The sequence below is a fragment of the Salmo salar genome, chromosome 04 (assembly GCF_965601325.2).
Source record: "Salmo salar chromosome 04, fSalSal1, whole genome shotgun sequence".
Taxonomy (NCBI): Eukaryota; Metazoa; Chordata; class Actinopteri; order Salmoniformes; family Salmonidae; genus Salmo; species Salmo salar.
The window spans coordinates 52,718,261-52,734,932 of NC_138294.1; the positions used below are offsets into that span (position 1 = coordinate 52,718,261).

Below are 16,672 nucleotides of genomic sequence, written 5' to 3' on the forward strand. Positions count from 1 at the left end.
GAGACGCACAGAAATACCACCATTATCTCCTCTGCCAACAACCATGGGTCATACAGCGTCTATCCCCGACAGGAGACTACAGTTACTGGAGTAGGAGGTGTATTTATGGGTTTGATCGACCGTGCCCCAGGCTAACACTGCTGCGATGGTATAAAAGCTAATAATAATCCCCTCATCAGGACAGCGAAATGTAGCCTACAAAGGACATGCACGGAACTGGGCATCCAAATGGTACAAACCCAACATTTTCTCATTTGTCCACAGGCCCATTAGCTAAAAGCCTTTTTGCTGCTACTTTTTCAAATGTTATTTTTCTCACAGCTACAAGTCCTTCATCCACAGTAAATGATTACAGGGACTATCATTCCAAAGTACAATGACTTGGCATAAACACCAGCCTCGGTCTGCAAACCAAGTTTGACTTTAATCTGGTGGATGGGTGATGTGATGTGATGTGATGTGATGTGGAGTGAGTGAGTGAGTGAGTGAGTGAGTGAGTGAGTGAGTGAGTGAGTGAGTGAGTGAGTGAGTGAGTGAGTGAGTGAGTGAGTGAGTGAGTGAGTGAGTGAGTGAGTGAGTGAGTGAGTGAGTGAGTGAGTGAGTGGATAGGAGTGGGTTTTCATTTCAGTGCGTTATTGGAGATGAACCCTCCTCAGACACTTAAGAGGGTGACTGACTAGGGAACATAGAACAGTTGGGCTTCTGACTGAGGCAGGCTGTAATCTCCCTGTTTCATCGGCCTATGAGAGCGTCACATGCCGCTGTGTTGTGACAAACAAGAGAGTTGTGAAGACGATCAAAGTGAAACACTGAGAACTTCATTAAAATGCTAATGACACCATGTCTGCTCACAGTGATAAAAGCACAGAGGCAGAACATAACAATATGGAGAGGATGTTTTTACCTTTCTCTTCGTCTGCGATGCAAGGGGAACGGCATGCAACATGCAAGTAAGAACAGGTAGTTAAAACAGTTAGTACAGAAGTCCTGTATACAGTGGATGAGCAGACAAACTTTGATCTGATAAGCCGTCTCTCACACAAACACAACATACACGCACAGCGCTAACCCTCAAACAGCAGCAAGACCTCATCGAGATGCAGGGGGAGAACGAGCATGCAGGTTCTGACTAACACACTGCATTCAGGAGCTTTATTGAAAAACCTCTTCTGAGAGTTGAGGAATGAAACAGCCCACACTTATCAGCACACCCAATCAACCTCCCATTCATTGTCAGATCTACTGGAAGGAGGTGGATAAAGTCATGCAATTCTTTAGTGCATCGACACTGCAACTCATGATGAATAAAGGTCTATAGTGCCCTCTGGTGTTACCTAGTCAAACTGCACTGCTTATCATTGGGACGTGTTTCTTCAAACCTGCAATGAACTCACCCATTTCTAAACTCTCTATAATGCTACTAAGATGTTGTAATATTACAAGAGGGCAACAAGTGGCAACTGATTTCCACCAAGTGGCAAACACATTTTTGTGTCAATCATCTGACAGATTGTAACCCAACAAAATGTGTATATTTAGATTGTAGTTGATCAATTAACCCTTCAGAGGAAGAGAGGAAAAGGAGATCAACACAGTAGAAGGGTGTTTGTTCGGGTTCATTACCAATTTCCTCGATGACTGACACTGCAGAGAAGGCAACGTTAGACAATGTGAATAAACATTCCAACTGCACTCACACCCGTTTTCATTACTACAGTGTAAACAATCTGTCTTGTTCTGGGCTGTCAGGCAAATAGCAAACAAACATACTGGGTTGTTCCCTGCTGAGGTACAGCAGCAAGCAGACACTGGGAACAAGGCAAGGCATTTAGACAGCTTAAGGCTGATGTTGGGCTGGGACTTTGTCGCCTCGTAAGCTGGAATACTTAAAACTCTGCAGTTGTTGCCCGACTGTCTCAAACTGACATCAACCAGTTTGGTTCTGTGTTGCGCATGGCTGAACGGTAAAGGAATGCAATTAACATCTCCCCTGCAGACAGTAAAACTTGGCATTATTGACAGGGCCTCTAGACTTCACAACTGTCTTCGTCACAAATGTTCTCTGCCCGAGAAGCTCCTTGAAACAAACAAATAAAGGCCCTGGATAGATGGCAGCTGCAGCATCATGAATTCTGTTATTTTGGAATAGACCCAATATCTCTTTGCTTGACTTTACTTTTGCAACTACACTATGTCAATTCATAATATTTAGTTGAATCTGTCATTGTTAGTAGTAAATGATGTGTAATTTAAATACAGAATGCAGCTGCATTAACACTGTAAGCCTCTGAATTAACAACTGACATAGAGACTGAATGGGCTCCTGGTGTGTACTGTACTGTAATTCTTACCCTTGGTGGCCCCTGCAGCTCCTAGATGGTAGATGGCCCCCAGGACCAGCCAGAAGGCCCTCTGCTCCTCCCCACTGATCCCCAGGACCTTCATAGCTGCCTGCAGCTTGGTGAACTGCTGGGAGGCCCGCTGCTTGTCTTCAGACTGGGAAAGCAAGGGGGGGGGAGAAACAACAGGAATCTATATGGACTGGCTTTATTATAAAAACCATAGTGTGAATCTATTCACTCAAAACCAAATAAAACGTTCCTGACAAGGTCTTTGGGGCCCTGGCAAGAGTTACCTTGGGTTGAGGCATGATTCCGAAGGCGCTGTTTTCAGCAAAGTGGTTAAAGTGCAGCTCAGTCCTGGAATGGCAATCAAACAAGCTGTCAGTCAGTCACCAGACTATACCTGACAGAGCTACTCAGAGTTTCTGACCAACAGACACTCACAAGTAAATAAAGGACAGAGAGAGAGGAGAAAGATAGAGAGGAGAGAGACAGAGAGAGAGAATAGGTAAAGGTTCACTCTACACAGAGGACTGAGGAAGATGACAGCTTACTTTAGAGAACTGTCAGCTCCAGCCATCATGTAGTAGAAGACATTGAAGGTGGACTCTCCCTCTGGCCGCCTGGTCACCCTTAGCTTCTCCAGCAGCATGGTCTGAATGGAGGCCGAGGCCACCTGGCCAGCCTGGTCAAAGTCCAGGGACACGATGTGGGAAAAGCGACTGGCGTTCCCGTTCATGGATGTGGAGCTGTTCCCAAAAGCCTCCAGGATGGTATAGACCGCCTGCCACTTCTCCGCTGGGAGACACACAGAAACAAACCAAATAGTACATACATATATACATGTAAGTAAATATCAGACATACAGTGGACTGTGAAATGAAGAACAAAAACAAGTTGTTCCCTAAACTGTGTTCTAACTTACTGCATGTTCTTTCCCCTCGAAACCTACCAGAGAAGGTCTTGCCAGTGCTGCCAGCGATGGTGACCAGGTACTGGACCAGGTGTTGACAGTTGATAGTCTTGCCGCTGCCGCTCTTGCCCAGCAGCACAATAGACTGGTCCTGACGCGTGGTCAACAGGTTCCTATAGGCTGACTGGGCAACACCATAGATGTGAGGTGCCGTGTCCTCCCTCCTGCACCCCTTAAACATGTGCATCACCTGGGGGGGGGGGGGGGGATGTCATTCTCACCATATAAAGCCCCACAAATTAAACAAATCCAGTCCTACTTGCCCTTCCTGGTTTACTTGCTACTCTAATAGAAGATATCCCCTCCCTTATCTTGCTAACCCCAGGCTCCACCCAGGACTGTACCTTCTCAGAGTACATGGAGGGGGCGCTGATGGGGTTGATGACCACCATGTTGGGCCCAGCGTGGGTGTGGATGAGGTTACCCCCGTAGCGCTGGCGCAGAGAGTGCATCACACTGGACTCATTGAGGTACTGCAGCGAGGACAGGTCCTCCACGCGGTCAAACAATGGAGGGTTGGCCTACACACAGGGGTCAGAGGTCAAAGAGATCATACATCCCAGACTTCAGATAATGAGACAAAAATTCAAAAAGGTGAAAATGTTTGGTGCCCTGCTGGGGCTAAACAGCATGTACATTTTGGTGAGTTTAGGCTAACCTTCTCCACATCATCTTCATCCACATCCAGCAACGAGCCGTCGCTCTCCAGTCTTATCTTGACTTTCCCCTCTGGCAGACTGCTTGGCTCCGTCTTCAACAGGGTCGCTGTGGTGACAGAACAGGGTCAATAGGATCTACAGCCACTCATTAGCCACATATTTAGTCATCTAAACATGTTGTTTGTCTAGATTGCATGTGTTATATTCAAGACAAGTGTGAAATAGTGCACAATCAATACAAATTTGGTTGACTATTTCTGTCAGATAAATCAACAAATGGAATCTGTGATGCACATTTAATGTTTTAATTTGGCCCCTATTGTGGTGAATGGCCTAGTGAGTCAGGCCTACTAACCCAAGGAGAATCCATCCTTGTGAACCAGCCATACTTTCTCTGTGCCGTACCAGGCCTTCTCAGCAGCTATTTGCTCCTCGGTCTTCACCTAGGAGAGAGGAGAGACAGACAGGGCTAGTACACTGCTATGAAGCTCAAAAGGCAGAAGCAGAGGTGAATACCCAGAGAGAATAATTAGCTAGATGAATGAATAACACCAGCGGAGGGGGTATTGTCACAGGAGGATAGGAACAGGTGTGGATTGAGGTCTGGTTTCTTCATCTCCTTAAGGGAGGAGTTTTTGGTTTCAGGTCTCCCCCACACAACATTTGACCAAGCGCCCAGTAGTCCACCCTCCCCAAACCCCCAACTCCACACCTAGCATCCACTCATGGCCCACTAGGCAGGCCCCTGGTCCCCACTCTGTGTGTTTACCATCAGATCCCTCTCTGTAACCAAACTACTGAGAACCCACTCTCACTGACGATAACAGGACAGATGGTACATAACCCAACACAACAACACATGACTTGACTGGCTGCACATCAATACCACATACTTCACCACAAAGTTTATGAAGACTGTGGTAGATCTGCAGTATAATATGAGCAAACTAAAGACATATCCTATGACAATTTATATGTGGACACATCATGCAATTTGAGTAACTCGGTTTTCCTCAAACACGACCTGAAAATCATAGTCAAAAGCAAGACACATCACTGGTAAAGCATAGACACTCAGTGCAAACCTACTACAAAGGGTAGAATACTGAGGAACTCACTTCACCGGCAGTTAAAAAAGGTGTAATAAGTCATGCATTTCATGAGTTTCTCACTATTCTACTGGTTTATCATCACAGATACAAAATCCCAGATAAGGATGTTGGTTCTGTGATTTACACACAACAGCACACTCCAGGGAAGGGACTGAGGGAGATGCATGGGGTATTGCAATCAGGCATAGCAGTGGCCAGACCTTGGGTTGAGAGGCGGCCGCGTGGGCCGCCTGCAGGAGGGCCACGGGGTCCTGATGCAACTGTGTCTGGAAGAGGGCAGGAAGAGTTGGGTTTAATCAAGGTCAGAGTTCCACTTCGAAGTTCATACTGCATGCTCAAACATGCCAACACCCATTTAACAAGTATCTTCCGTGAATTTGGCTAGGGGGTAGCATAACACATGCAGATGAAGAAAACAACTGACACCCACACGTTTGCTGTGAGAAAAAGAATGGGTGGAAAAAAATTCTAATCCTTCTAGCTTTACCAGTCTAAGTTACTAAGTCCAGCAGAGCCGTCTGTGTGGGAGTGCTTAGGTCATATTACTGGGACTTCCAGCACTGCTGCACGGTCATAGGGAAAGAATTCAGTCCGTAACAACATGGTGGGGGAATGAGTAAGGGGTGCAGGCAGAACCCCAGGTGGGTGAGACAGGGGTAGGGGATGGCGGGGTCAGTTAAGGAGGGCAGGCTTACACCCCAACACGAGACACAAGCACAAAGTCCAGTCAGGCCTTGTGTGAGGGCGGTGGGTGAGTGGCCAGCCTGGGGAGCGGTGTGACAGGGGACAGACCACCGGATAGCCACGGCCACGAGGACAGCAGCAAACAGCGGAGCAACACACAGAGGGGAGGGGAGAAGCGATGAGACAGCAGAAGATGGGAAGGAGGAGTCAGGAGATAAGAGGAAAGGGCGATATTAAAAACAGATCACAGAGGGGTTTTTAGAGTGGATGTGACAGCTGTGATCTGGGATCAACTGTTCAGTCTCAATCCAACATCAAAGAACACAATATCCTCACCAAGTGCATAAAAACAGACTTGACTTCAAGGGAAATGAACACCCCTTTGTCAGAAAGTGAATGTCAAAAGGACAGAATACAACTGTAAGGACATAGATGTGTGAATCCGGCAAATGAGGACATGACTGAGTAATGATATTGCCTGTTGAGAAAACCGGAGGGACAAAGAAAGGGAGAGAGAGGAATAGTCTCTGTACATATGTGAAGCAGGGTTCAAAAGTCAGCCACTGGAAAGCCGTGTGTGCCATGTCATATCAAAAGAATTAACATTTTCTCACTTGACTAAAATCTATATTGTGACTGTACAAACATGTTGTAATTAGTTAGTTATAGCACTACATTATATTAAGTTAGAAAACCCAGCTGTGAAGTCACACCAAAGCCTCCTCCCAGACAGAGAGATAGTACTACACAGTGCCCACCATGAACCCACACAACCAACACGGGACCTCCATCATATGAACCCTTATCCATATGACTTAGTCATATGGTCTCCTATCATCATGGCTAAGACTGACTGACAGACTCTGATCTCTAAGCTGATGAGACATAAAATGGATGCTGCTAGTCAGGGTTCACATTACAGCGCCACAGGGCACCGCATAATTCAGACCCTGCTGTCGTCAACACCAGATTGGGGCCACATGCGACAGTGCACCTGTCCCCATGCGGGAGCACAGGAGGGTGGCACAGACCCATGGCAGGGTAAGATTTGGTAATGGTACAGGAGGGTGGCATGGACCCATGGCAGGGTAAGATTTGGTAATAGTACAGAAGGGTGGCACAGACCCATGGCAGGGTAAGATTTGGTAATAGTACAGCAGGGTGGCACAGACCCATGGCAGGGTAAGATTTGGTAATAGTACAGCAGGGTGGCCAGGCCCATGGCAGGGTAAGATTTGGTAATAGTACAGCAGGGTGGCACAGGTCCATGGCAGGGTAAGATTTGGTAATAGTACAGCAGGGTGGCACAGACCCATGGCAGGGTAAGATTTGGTAATAGTACAGCAGGGTGGCCAGGCCCATGGCAGGGTAAGATTTGGTAATAGCACAGCAGGGTGGCCAGGCCCATGGCAGGGTAAGATTTGGTAATAGTACAGCAGGGTGGCACAGACCCATGGCAGGGTAAGATTTGGTAATAGTACAGCAGGGTGGCCAGGCCCATGGCAGGGTAAGATTTGGTAATAGCACAGCAGGGTGGCACAGACCCATGGCAGGGTAAGATTTGGTAATAGTACAGAAGGGTGGCACAGACCCATGGCAGGGTAAGATTTGGTAATAGCACAGCAGGGTGGCACAGGCCCATGGCAGGGTAAGATTTGGTAATAGTATAGAAGGGTGGCACAGACCCATGGCAGGGTAAGATTTGGTAATAGTACAGCAGGGTGGCACAGACCCATCACAGGGTAAGACTGGGTAATAGCACAGCAGAGCAGGCAGACACACAGGCTGAAAGAGAAAGGTGAAGTTACAGTAGACCCAGCTCCGGTGAGGATATTTCTCAGACGCCTGTGGTTCTCGTCTGTAGGGACCAGCTCTGGAACCTACAGGAGGTCACACCACCAACACCAGTGAGTCCTCACCCAGCCACTCCAGAGTCTATTGATGCCATTGTACTAAAGGTTTGTTATGCATGTTGGGGCCCCTTTGTATATGTCATTTCCTTTGGCCAAACCCAGGTCATTTACTGTACTGTGATCCATCTAATGTCTATTTTGAATGATAATGTAGGCTAAGTCAACCTAGCCTACATTATACCTTTTTTTTTAAATACTGTAATTTACCATTGCACAGCATATTCTAAAATCTACAACACCCAGAAGCATACCAGCTGCAGGACACACACCTGTTCTTTGGAGCCAGGGGTGCCCTGAGGCTGGGACTGAGCACTCCCAGAGGAGGGCTTCCCAGCAGGGGCGGCAGAGGGACCAGAAGCTGCCTTCACCTTGATATATCCACACACACACACACACACACCACACACACACACACACACACACACACACACACACACACACACACACACACACACACACACACACACACACACACACACACACACACACACACACACACACACACACACACACACACACACACACACACACACACACACACACGAGAGTCAGTGACCTCTAACATAAGGTCTTCCACACACCATGCTCCTGATAAGGACAACACACTCAATCCCTTCATGCTCAAATCCTATAAACACACAGAGTTCCTCAAGCCCATTCCAGTTTAAACAAAATCCTCATATTTTGGACAAGGATCTTCCCAACATTTTGGTACATTATTCTCTACAATGTTCAATGGTTATTCTTCATTAATAAGGCTGCCATTAGTAGTTGTCCTCCGTGGTCTAGTGTTAGGCCAGTCTGGATAGTGTTCCCAGAGAGTTCCCCAGAGCCTGGTGTAAATGAGTGATGGCTCAGTGCCTCAGACCAGCCTGGCTCTCTAGCCTGGCTCTCTAGCCTGGCTCTCTAGCCTGGCTCTCTAGCCTGGCTCTCTAGCCTGGCTCTCTAGCCTGGCTCTCTAGCCTGGCTCTCTAGCCTGGCTCTCTAGCCTGGCTCTCTAGCCTGGCTCTCTAGCCTGGCTCTCTGTGGACCAGCCATGACCAGACCCTTACACCTACTGATGTGGCTGAGCTAGGAAATACTACCTTTTATTTCATTTTTTACCCTTTTCTCACTGCAGGAAGACTACGGTTTGAAGTAAATGAGCCAGTAAGCACTTCGCTGATGCAAATGAATGAAGCAGCAGTTTCTACCATTGCAGCAAGACAAGAGAGATCCTGTGGAGAGACATACGCTACATGACCAAAAGTTTGTGGACAGCTGCTCGTCGAACATCTCATTCCAAAATCATGGGCATTAATATGGAGTTAGTCCCGCCTTTGCTGCTATAACAGCTTCCGCTGTTCTGGGAAGGCTTTCCACTAGATGTTGGAACATTGCTGCGGGGGCTTTCTTCCATTCAGGCACAAGAGCATTAGTGAGGTCAGGCACTGACGTTGGGCGATTAGGCCTGGCTCGCTGTCGGTGCTCCAATTCATCCCATAGGTGTTCGATGGGGTTGAGGTCAGGGCTCTGTGCAGGCCAGTGAAGTTCTTCCACACCGATCTCAGCACACCATTTCTGTATGGACCTCGCTTTGTGCACAGGGGCATTGTCATGCTGAAACAGGAAAGGGTCTTCACCAAACCGTTGCCACAAAGTTGGAAGCACAGAATTGTCTCGAATGTCGTTGTATGCTGTAGCATTAAGATGTCCATTCACTGGAACTATGGGGCCGAACCTGAAGCATGCAAAACAGCCCCGGACTATTAATCCTCCTCCACCAAACTTTACAGTTGGCACTATGCATTGGGGCAGGTAGTGTTCTCCTGGCATCCGCCAAACCCAGATTGGTCCATCTGACTGCCAAATGGTAAAGTGTGATTCATCATTACAGAGAACGCGTTTCCACTGCTCCAGAGTCTAATGGCGGTGGACTTTACACCACTCCAGCCGACGCTTGGCACTGCCCATGGTGATCTTAGGCTTGTGTGTGGCTGCTCGGCCATGGAAACCCATTTCATGAAGCTCCAGACAAACAATTGTTGTACTGAAGTTACTTCCAGAGACAGTTTGCAACTCAGTAGTGAGTATTGCAATAATTGAGGACAGGCGTTTTTTACGCGCTACACACTTCAGCACTCGGCGGTCCCGTTCTGTGAGCTTGTGTGGCCTACCACTTCGCGGCTGAGCCGTTTCCACTTCACAGTTGACAGGGGCAGCCAATGTTTGTCTATGGAGATCGCATGGCGGTGTGCTCGATTTTATACTCCTGTCAACAAACAGGTGTGGCTGAAATAGCTGAATCCACTCATTTGAAGGGGTGTCCACATACTTTTCTATATATAGTGTATGATCCTTATCCACTCAGCATATTGTGAAAAGTCAAATCCATACACATAATTATTAATTGTGTTAATTTCACACACAGAACGGGTTAATAGGTGTTCAGTGCACACATCAGAACCGCATGCGCCATTGAATTATGTAATACTCTCTTTAGGCAGGCATTTTGAGGGCACGCACTCTGTACCTCTGGTTTCTTTACAGCCCATGAGCGAGGGGCAGGGACGAACCCTGGAGGGGGGGCAAGAGGGTCGGATTTCGGGGCAGGGATAAAACCTGGGGGCCGGGCAAGGGGATTTTGTCTTGGGGCAGGAATGAAGCCTGGAGGAGGGGCAAAAAGGTTGTTTTTTGGCACAGGGGCAGGGATGAAACCTGGAGGGGGGGCAAGGGGGTTGGCTTTGGTTTTGGGTGCAGGGATGAAGCCTGGAGGAGGGGCGAGGGGGTTGGCTTTCGGTGCGGGTGTGGGTATGAACCCTGTAGGAGGGATGGTGGGGTTTGATTTGGGGGGAGCTGGGGTGGGGGGAGCAGGAGTGGACACGGAGGTGGACGGGGCCTCATCTTCTTTTACTGCTGGAGGCTCCTGGCTCTCTACCTCCTTCTCTTCCTCCTCCTCTTTATCCTCCTTGCGGTCTTGAGTACGGGTGCGAGGCCGGTGATCCTTGGTCCTCCCTCGGCCCATCAGGCTGGCCAGACCCATGGAGATGTCATCCTTCTCATCCTTTGTGCCGGAGAGGGGAGCAGTCTTGGGTACAGATGTGGCTATAGGGGCAGCTTTAGGAGGCTCTGTGCTGGGGGCCTGAGGCTGCTCCTCCACCCCAGGCACTACCCTCCTCACCACCCTCCTAATAACCACCCCCTTCTTCCGAGTGGGACCTTGGTCCTCTGTGCTCTCCTGCCTGGAGGAGGCGGCTGGTGGGTCAGGGCCTCCCATGACACTGTCACTCCTGGTTGATGATGTCAATGGCTGTGGGTCACCACTTGTTTCTGTTTCAGCTTCCTCACCATCAGACTAGACACACACACACACACAGGTATAGGTAAGGAGGAGCCAATATCAGAGATACTGTATAGAAGACCCAAAGCTGTAGAGTTGTGTTTCATAAACTAAACACCATAATTCTTCACTGGCTAAAGCCCATGCCATAGTTATGTTATTTAGAGTGGCTGTTTGCCATCCCGTAGTCTTCTTTACCAAGCATCTGTCTAGTCTACAGGAAGGACAGCTGTGTCAAACATCCACCAGCACACAAATTACATGTCCACCTTGTTGGATGTGAGTAATTTATACACATCAATGATTCTACTTTTCATATTTCCTTTCACTACACAGAGCTATAATACCTCAGATCATAAACCATGACTGGAAGAATTTCTTTCTCACAGATTGTCAACATCAGATTAAATGTGGTTTACGTTGGCTTATACAGGTCCCCCATTGCAAAGACCTCTTTCAGATGGAATCTGTGGAGGACTGTCTCACTGATTGTCCAAGATTAGTCTTCCTGTACTGTTCATTACTCTGTGACTACATCAAAGCCTACAGGTGACACCTCTACTGCATGGAAATATTGTGCTATATTGTATAACCAAGTAACAGCTGAAGATATGACAGTCTTGTGAAAAACCCATCTAACACCCTGAAAACCCTGAGAGTCAATGACACGGGTGAAGAGAGAGTGCCACTTGGCTGAGAGAAGAAATCTTCAAGGGACCTACTTCTAGATTGTTAGATGCTACTATTAAAAAGCACACAGCGACGTAACACTTACATCTGAGGCTGGTTTGGTTTCAACTTCAACCTACAAGAGAGGAGGGTCAAGAGAGGCCGATCAAACCCGGAACTAAAGCTCACTCATGCAAGAACAACATGCACATCTCTACCACGAACATCCTTCCTCTGTCCACAGAGAAGACAATCTTCCTCTTCAGCCTAAAGTTCAGCTGACAACAGTAAATGTGCAGGAATCTACTAAAGGTGCAAACACATAAAAGGTAAAACAAGACTTCCCTTTTGCCGCCAGAATGAAAAGCGTGAACTGTAAGCCATGGTAGCAGCCCAGAAGTCATGGGCTGAACCGGGAGAGTGGAGGTGAGGGGAAGGAGGGAGGGAGAGGAAGAGTGTAAGGTAGAGATAGACAGACAGAGAGTAGAAAGAGAGGATATGAGGATGGACTGATGAGAGTGAGTGCGTTTCGGGGTGGATGGTAGGTAGGGGGACGAGGACTGGCGTCTTTCTTCACACTAGCTACTACCAACAGGGCAGTAGGACCATGCAGGCTGAGGTAGCACTGAGGACAGAAGACATGAAGAAAGAACAGGATGAAATGGATACATACAGTACAGGCAGACAGGAGAGACAATTTACCTCAGGGAGACAGGACATCAGTTCACAATCACACTATGAAAATAGATCAACCTTTTGCAAATGTTCTTATTTCTTCTAAAAAGTATTTCAATATCAATAGAATGACAACTACATTCATCATTATATATTCAAATATTCTCCTCCGATTTGATTTGACTACAGTATGTCATATATTTCACATACGGCAGTAGTGCAATGTTGTGAATGCTGCATTAGGTCTGCCTGTTATTAGAGTGTAAATGTGGGACATACCGGTGGTTTAATCTGCAAGCTAAGAGTGTCACTGACTTTATCACTGCCATATCAGACTCAGTTTATCCTGTGGTTGATCTATGTTGTTAGGAGAGTTAAGAGTTAACATGTCACTGAAAGGATCACAGGAGAATCAATTGTCACTAGACCTCAGATTTCTGCGTCAGTAGTAACTGCCCCAAATGTAAAGAATTGAGGATTTGCACGCATTAAAAAGCTTGGTTCCATATTGGAGAAAAAAGGGTACAGGCCAAAATAGAACCAAGCAAAACAGTCACACACACAAACAACGGTTGTGGCTAGAATTTATATAGCTACGGATGGAAGTGAGGCATAAATCGCAGGTTCGTAAGTTCTCCTAACCTGCTGGAAAAAGTCAACTCTGTCCGTCGCTGTATACCATCTAATCAAAACCACAAACATATGGATTTGTCTCATGCTGATGACATCACAAGAAGCAAACAAATGACAACATAGAAGTGTAACTGACATGGACACCGCACCTAGGAGACAGATCTGTGGTCCTGGCTATCCTTCGTAAACAAGCTACCAGGTCAACCTCTAAAGGCTAAATACATTAAGAGTATTACACAGTCTCCATCTCCCAATATCGTTCCATTCAGATTTACCTTTCAGTTATAGCCAAGAACACTGCCAACTGTCATCTCAACCCAAAACATGCTGAGAACTGTGGTACATGACAGCCACAGACTGTACAGTACAGAAAGTAGGCACGCTGGGCATTCTTCAGCAGGGCTGAAATGAGTGGCGCAGCAACGTGTTTCACCATCCTGCCCTAGCTTTCATCATACAGCTTCCACTCCTATTAATAGTTACCAGCAGCAGAGGAGGCCATTCTGAGACGCAACTAGAGCCCTATTGCTCATGGTACAGCAGACAGACACACTCCGAAAGGAACCCACTACCAGGCCCATACAGAGTCTGGACCACTCTTCTGTTACCTTGTGTCGTCTGGAGGCCCGATCAGTTTTGTCTCCCTCACCGGATCCTGGAAGAATTGGACATGGGTTTGAGGAGAACGCGGTTGCTAGCCCTGGTAGAGGAGGAGGTTGAGTAGAACCACAGGAGCTGAAATCGTCACAGTTAGCACTGCAGGCAGGGCTGGGTTAGGGATCTGTCGTAACGCGATAGGACCCTGGGTGGAACGCTGGGAGGGGGGGGGGAGGGGGACAGACGGAAGGAGGACAGCTGCTGGGATACAGAGGAGGCTATAAATAGCAGCACACAACAAGCACCATGACACTACCATGCCAATTACCCCCAACCCCCTCTCTCATCTCCTGAAGTGTGTGCCCCACCCAGCAGAATGACAGGGAGAGAGAGAGTTAAGGTCTTCTCTGTCCCTCTCAGGCCCAAATCACTGGCCCTCCCTACCTCTCCTTGTCCAGTCTTAGCTAGGCCTATAAAGGCATGCCAGAGTAAACCTGGAGGGGCATGGGAAAGTCTAATCCCTCCGTCCTTTAGAGACACACAAAGAAGTAGGTTAAAGACTTTGAACTACATTCAAGATGTGTCAAACAAACACAGGACCTTCATGCGTTAAGGCCATAAACACAGGTACAAGCACAAATCATTAATGCCAATGACTGAAAAAATGTAAAGCGCATCTAGATTTAGAATCACAGGGTTTTTTCTCAAATGACATATACAGCATATAAAGGCATAAGAAAAGTAGGCCTCGGATCAGTATCATTTAGGCTCAGAGAGCGCACAGACTACCACTAGAGGGACATGTTACTTTTCTCTTTGTTCACCGAGTTTCACTTTGCTTCCTACACCACTAGAGGGAGCTATAAGCCTTACAACATTTAGTTCTGCTTTTCAATTCTGGGAAGGTATCAGTTAATCATTCTACTGCCCTGTATTCAACATTCATATGAATTGTCCTTTTACCAGAATTGGAGTTGAAAAAATACAACAAGACACATTGATTACAGTACGTATTTAGCCTGTAGCTGAGAAAAGAATATTACTCCAGAAAAAAATCCATTGTGGGAAAACCGGTGTGACATAACATGTGGTCTGGGCCTGGCCTGGAGGGAGAGCAGAGCATTCTGAGCTGCTGATTGGGTGTGGTGGGCAGGGGGAGTGGCTGCAGGAGGACAACATGGAACCGCAGGCAGTGCAGCCGGGCTGTGCTAGACCAGGCTAGTGGAATCCAATGTATCTGCTCCATCTAACACAGCCCAGCCGGTTAATCCTTCCTTCCCCACAGTGTGTGTGTGTGTGTGTGTGTGTGTGTGTGTGTGTGTGTGTGTGTGTGTGTGTGTGTGTGTGTGTGTGTGTGTGGGGCTGAGTGTCTGTCTATACATGTTAAACACTGATCAAAGATTACTGGCCTCCAACTCCACACACAGCTCTGATTCTGACCCAGTTCAAACTGAGACTGGACCTATAGGATTTATGCGATTCTGTCATGAACATGACCTAGATTATCCAGAGTCACAGTAAATACAGACCTGATTACAGCACACTTATAGAAAGTAGGCCAAGAGTTAGCATCAGAAAAACGTACAGATGGAGAGTAGCTTATAAACAACCTGCTACAGCTCTGTTAGAAAGAGGTGTGATCACACACAAGGCTGACAAATTATTTTAGAGGAAGTGATTATCAAGCTCAAGTAGCGAGGTGAAAATGAGCTTTTAGAGGAAGGTAAGACAATAACATGGCAAACTGCTATTGTATTCAGCTGGTGAAAATCGAGTCATTTAACAGGAGGTGAATTACACTTCAACACGTGGAAACGGCCTCATCGTCATTTGGGAGAGCAAAGTGTGTGTGGAAGCTGAAGGGAAATGGCAGCAGACAGACAGCAGGTCTATGGAGGATGACACAGACTGTGAGGAGAGTGAAGAACACTGCCAACAGGCTATCAGGCTATGGTCTGAAACATGTGAGGATACAAGAGGCACACCACCACACTGCCCTCACTGTCACCAATGACCCCATTGTGTCCCCTTCAGCCTGCCTCTCAGGGCACTGCACAACACCCATCACAAACACACACACACTCCGCCGTCCACACGCATACTAACACAAACACACACACACTCCGCAGTCCACACACATACTAACACAAACACACACACTAACACACTCACACACACACACACACTCTCCGCAGTCCACACGCATACTAACACAAACACACACACTAACACACTCACACACACACACACTCTCCGCAGTCCACACGCATACTAACACAAACACACACACTAACACACTCACACACACACACTCCGCAGTCCACACGCATACTAACACAAACACACACACACACACTAACACACTCATACACACACACACACACACTCCGCAGTCCACACGCATACTAACACAAACACACACACTAACACACTCACACACACACACACACTCCGCAGTCCACACGCATACTAACACAAACACACACACTAACACACTCACACACACACACTCCGCAGTCCACACGCATACTAACACAAACACACACACACACACTAACACACTCATACACACACACACACTCCGCAGTCCACACGCATACTAACACAAACACACACACTCACACACACACACACACTCCGCAGTCCACACACATACTAACGAACACACACACACACACTTCGCAGTCCACACGCATACTAACAAACACACACACACACACACACACAAACACACACACACACACACACAAACACACTCCGCTGTCCACACGCATACTAACACAAACACACACCAACTCTGAAAACTCACAGGCAGGCAGAGGGGCAAGGCCAGGCTTATTATTTCCGCCACACTGTGGGCACCATTCAACCCCCAGACACAGAGAGACTGACGGCATGGGCACAAATAACAGCATGGAGCCATTCACTGGGTTGAATAGAGGGGTGAGCATGGAGTGGAGAGGGAGAGGGGGGCAGAGAGACCCACACACAGGGAGTCAGGAAACAGAACAGATTCATTCCAATGTGAACTCAACTAGGGGTGTGACTGGGTGATAAAGTCAATCAAAACACCACATATCACTCTACACCAATAAA

At 47.5% G+C, this 16,672-nt stretch overlaps 1 protein-coding gene across 8 annotated transcripts in view; it reads right to left on the bottom strand.

Annotated features, from left to right (window-relative positions):
* Nucleotides 1–16,672, bottom strand: part of LOC106603279 (unconventional myosin-XVIIIa) — a 115,016-nt gene that overhangs the window by 55,802 nt on the left and 42,542 nt on the right. For 3 of the 8 annotated variants that reach the window (XM_082974543.1, XM_082974540.1, XM_082974542.1), the window contains exons 1-14: nucleotides 13,588–13,755; nucleotides 12,016–12,296; nucleotides 11,778–11,806; nucleotides 10,196–11,017; nucleotides 7,953–8,051; nucleotides 7,579–7,650; nucleotides 5,287–5,352; nucleotides 4,330–4,417; nucleotides 3,974–4,080; nucleotides 3,660–3,836; nucleotides 3,295–3,505; nucleotides 2,897–3,140; nucleotides 2,636–2,699; nucleotides 2,352–2,496 (exon numbers count right to left, since the gene is read on the bottom strand). In XM_082974543.1, coding sequence (XP_082830669.1) covers nucleotides 2,352–2,496; nucleotides 2,636–2,699; nucleotides 2,897–3,140; nucleotides 3,295–3,505; nucleotides 3,660–3,836; nucleotides 3,974–4,080; nucleotides 4,330–4,417; nucleotides 5,287–5,352; nucleotides 7,579–7,650; nucleotides 7,953–8,051; nucleotides 10,196–11,017; nucleotides 11,778–11,806; nucleotides 12,016–12,055 — 2,164 coding nt within the window. In that variant the 5' untranslated portion in view covers nucleotides 12,056–12,296; nucleotides 13,588–13,755. Of the gene's footprint in view, nucleotides 1–2,351; nucleotides 2,497–2,635; nucleotides 2,700–2,896; nucleotides 3,141–3,294; nucleotides 3,506–3,659; nucleotides 3,837–3,973; nucleotides 4,081–4,329; nucleotides 4,418–5,286; nucleotides 5,353–7,578; nucleotides 7,651–7,952; nucleotides 8,052–10,195; nucleotides 11,018–11,777; nucleotides 11,807–12,015; nucleotides 12,297–13,254; nucleotides 13,383–13,587; nucleotides 13,756–16,672 lie in introns of those variants that run through there. The other 5 variants (XM_082974547.1, XM_082974546.1, XM_082974541.1 and 2 more) reach the window with 4 other exon arrangements.